General features: G+C 40.8%; 1 protein-coding gene across 1 annotated transcript; it reads right to left on the reverse strand.

Moving 5' to 3' along the window:
* Positions 1-2015: 2015 nt before the first annotated feature.
* LOC140038839 (adenylate isopentenyltransferase 5, chloroplastic-like) lies at positions 2016-4135 on the reverse strand. The gene is made up of 2 exons (XM_072084292.1): positions 3783-4135; positions 2016-3576 (listed from the first exon to the last, which is right to left on the reverse strand). The coding sequence occupies exon 2, from the start codon at positions 3561-3563 to the stop codon at positions 2562-2564; it is 1002 nt and encodes a 333-aa protein (XP_071940393.1). The 5' UTR covers positions 3564-3576; positions 3783-4135; the 3' UTR covers positions 2016-2561.
* Between the last annotated feature and the right edge of the window lie 367 nt (positions 4136-4502).

Here is a 4502-nt window from a genome sequence, read left to right on the forward strand (position 1 = left end):
GATAGGAATGGAATAACAATTAGGTGCTGTACCGGTAACACCTCCCCCCCTCCCTCCTTTTCTTAAATGCATATGGTTTTTATCATTACCATCAATTCAACATCAAGCGTCCTCCGAAGCATATTCACATCAGGCTGGGACTTCAACTCCTCAGCCGTACAAGTACTGCGTGGCCTTTGAAGTAATGATCAGACAGTGATCAATCATGTGAGGATGAAGATTGAGATGCTGCCCCAGGCTGGTGGTATAAAGAAATCCACACACACTTCAGCATTAGTCAATGATTATCATCTTTTCTTTTATGGTTCTCCACATTTGCTTTAGAATCGTAGGTTTGATTGGTTATTGCTGAATCTAATTTTGAGTTACAGATATTGTATGTCTAGAGAACCATTCTGTTATTCACGACGAAGCATAAGTTTTACTTCGAGAAAAAGTAGACAGCATATATATAGGTTACTAATTCACGCAATTCTTACCTCGGAAATATATAGGTATGATTTAGCTACGTTTATGCAAGGTTTAAATTATCTAATTCTTCCCATTTTATAAGGTTTAGAATCTCATTTAACCAAAATAAATAAATAAATACAAGCTCTAAGCCATTATTATTGGTTTGGCATCTCTCTCTCCAATTGGCCATGGTTAGCTACTCCATTTTACTAAGGGTGCTATCCAGTCTAGTCGAATCAAGTTAGAATAATACTATGTTCGAACTCGAACTCGATAAATACCAGTGGTACTCAAGCTTAGAGCTGTTAACGAGCCGAGTCGAGCTCGAGCACATGATAATCGAGCTCGACTCGAACCTCCAATCCAGCTAGCTCGAGCTCGCTCGATTAGTAATTCGAGCTTCACAAGTTGTTCGAGATTGACTCGGTGTACTCGGTAGAAAACTCGAGGTCGAACTCGAGTTTTCTATCGAATCAAGCTTATCGAGCTCGAATTCAAGTGAAAACCACGAGCCGAGCTTATCGAGCTCGAAACAGGAGAATGAATTATGTTAGAGTATCAAATACACAATGAAATGACGCTAATGCCCCTACTATTCTAGCCTGTCGAGCTTCAAACGAGTTGAGCATAGATCGGCTCGTCTATTAAACGAGTATCCAGTTGAACTCGAGCTCGGCTCGTTTCTCTCAGTAAACGAGCCAAGTCGAGCCCTTATCGAGCCAGGTCGAGCTCGGCTCGCGAGCTACCCAATTCGATTAACAGCTCTACTCGATTGAATTCGAAAATACTGCGAGTCTTATGTATACACACACAATATACATATAACTATTCAATTAGACTCGTCAAGCACTCAAGTACTACATATTGATGTTTGAACTCGACTCGCTATATACATCGAATGTTTATGAATAAGGGCATGTTGGATGCCCAAGTAGCTTGAACTCGTGCTCAACTGAGTTTGAGTCGAGTGTTCGATCAAACTGCTCGCGAATAGCTCTCTAGCAACTTGGCTCGCACAAGCCCCTACTCCATGCAAGAAGTTTCCTTTCTCCATGACTTGCCAACCTCTAACCTAGATAACTTCATATTATTCGATGTACCCACACCTAACCTAAAGATGATGGCGTGTGGCTTTCACAAGAAAGCGCGTCTCGCTCAGTACATACATAACTACTTCTCGATTCCGGATAGTGAATGAGAGAATTTCATCTCAAGGATTTTATGTAAGGTGCGGTGATGCTCTATCCATATCAAGATTAATCAGTCCAAGTTTAAAGAAACCGAAATTCATCAAGATCTTGCATTAAAACTTTTTGTTAACTACATGTATCACGACGCTAAAGTATCACCACAGGCTTGAAGCAAAGCTTTTAACTACCTATCCTTTTGAGTTTTGCGTTAATGAAAAGGGTCGTGACTTCTGATAAGAAATGCTATACAATTTTTGTGAATCAGGTTCTGGAAATCCATAGGTGGACATTGCATATATTATGAGAAATAGAGTCAAGGGCAGGGCCGACCGATCCTGAGTTAGAGATAAGAAATTAAAAAACGATATAAACTTCAAAGCAAACAGTGCAGAAGTTCTATATACCATATCTTGAGATGTCAAATCCCAGAATAATACAGCTCATTGCCAAAAAAAGACAGAAGAACGAAAAAAAGAAAAAAAAAACAGACAAAGCCAGAAAAGCCAATCTCTTGTTCTCTCTTTTCAGTGGAGGGGTCTACACGGTTGTGTGATCTCGTTCGCAATACCATCCCATCACAGCAGAACCTACAAACCTCAGCGTACTACTACTACTATATGGTACCAAAAATCGGCGGCCGCTGCCATCACGCATGTTGTATAGTCATGACCGACTTAACTGCAGAATATCATATCATACGTACAAATCTTTTATGCAACCGCAGCCAAGCACGGACTTCTAAATTGCTTCCCAACTGTTCGGCCGCCAAATTTAGGTACTTAACTACCTGAACTGACAGCAACCTCTGTAACAACAAAGTAAAAAGGAAAATAGGCTGATTTGTCCCCTTCCACGTGGCATCTCGAGCATTTTTTTTTTTTTTGGATTTTTTCATAGTGTCCTAGTAAAAGGGTCAGTTTAATGAGTGGCAGCAGCAACGGCAGTGGCATTTGTGGTGGCGAGGACCGATGCAGCAACGATAACGGAAGAAGATGGTGGGGTGGTGGAGAGAGTTGAAACGAACTCATCTTCCTCGAGAAATTGGCCAACAATCATGGTACCAGGCCTCGCCACTAGTCTTTCCCATGCTTCATCAGACTCAGCCCCACGTTTAAGGAAAGCTTCGGTTGCATCAAGGTGGTGCATATTCCATCCCAATTGCTCTTGAAGCCTTAGAATATTTCTAAGTTGGCAACAGGCCAATTTGCAAGTGTTTGATTTAATTTTGTCAATGCCTTCCTCCAGAAGCTTTCTCCCAGTTTCCTCATCAACTTGTTTCTCATTCCTGAAAAATTGATCCATTTCAGGGACACCAATAGCACGTCGAATCCCACGACTATAATCGCCTTTTGGGTTGAAAAATTCCTTAACTTCGTCCACTAGACCAGCTTCCACCATCTTATCGACCCTTTTAGTCACAAATGAACGGAGAATTGACACTGATGCATCAACCCAGAGGAAACAACAGTCATACTTGGACTGAAACTCGAGATCATCGTTCACTAGAGCTTTAATGTAGGAATTAGATCCACCGGCGATGATCGGGAGCCTTCCCTTTCTGATGATAGATTCGACAGCCAGTGATGCATGATTTTGGAAATCGTGGGCTGTAAAATCCTCATTGGGATCCACGAATCCTAGCAAATGGTGAGGAATTCCCAGGCATTCTTCTTCAGTAACTTTGTTGGTGGCTATATCAAGGCCCTTGTAGACTTGCATTTTATCCGAATTCACAATTTCAGCCGGAAAACGTGTAGCTAAGTCAATTGAAAGTCTTGATTTCCCGGTCCCCGTTGCTCCCATCACTATCACAACTTTGTCCTTTCTCCGCCAGGGAATAAAGGGGTCCATGTTCAGTCCTCCAGGAAAACTCACTAGGGGTGGCACTTCTTTGCAGGCAGAGAGTGAGATCCTCATCATAATGATTTTTTCCCTGCACAATTACACATGATCAACATTAAATTCATTGACCAAGTTAGATTAATCAAGAAGAATTACCGCATACGATAAGGCAAATGCTGGCAAGTGAATATTTGCACATTTAAACATGCATGCATGAGTAATTAATAACACGTACAAAAATGTCCCAACTGGAATACATGATCTTGGAAGCTAGCTAGAAAACTACTCCATACATACCTTTGGTGATAATTGGAGAGCCCGTACAAGTTGCTCCCGCCGGAAAAAAAAAAAAGTGGTAGTTGAAGGAGGAGAAGTACTAGTAATACAGAAATGTGTGACTTGGGTGTGTGTTTTACGTGCTAGCTAGTTTCAACTGGGGCAGCACAATAGGCTAGGGAAGATGTTAACTCCAATATAGATATATATACATATATATATATATACGGGGTCTGCGGAAAATGAAGTGACAAGGAGCAATTATTTGAAAGAGACTGCTACTTAAATATGTGGGCTTAAGAAAGAGTATAGTAGTATATGACTAGAGATGTATATACCATATTTTCCACCTTGAAATCAAGCTTGATCACCTGCCCAGACCATTGAAGTGGGTGGTATTTATGGAGGAACAATCTGGTTTCCGTACAAGTTCGTGAAGGGGGTCCAGCTACACGCGTAATAACGTAATAAAACTCTTAAGCTAGTTTTTATCATTTCTTAAAGATGTAGCTTTGGTTAGATTAAAATTTGTGGGTCACATTAATTAAGGTTGGGTCTTTCTCAGAAGTGACTAATCACAGGTTCACACATAGCTTCCAAGCTAATACTAGACATTTATTAATGGTGTTAAGCTTGGTCAATTATTATTAGTAGAAGAAGTTTGTGGCTACTAATCGGAATCCCTTTGAATCGCCTTAATAAGCATGTTTAGTACTAACTTTTCTTAGTTTGGGCTTATTC

Source organism: Coffea arabica, chromosome 3e (genome assembly GCF_036785885.1).
Source record: "Coffea arabica cultivar ET-39 chromosome 3e, Coffea Arabica ET-39 HiFi, whole genome shotgun sequence".
In the NCBI taxonomy this organism is placed as follows: Eukaryota; Viridiplantae; Streptophyta; class Magnoliopsida; order Gentianales; family Rubiaceae; genus Coffea; species Coffea arabica.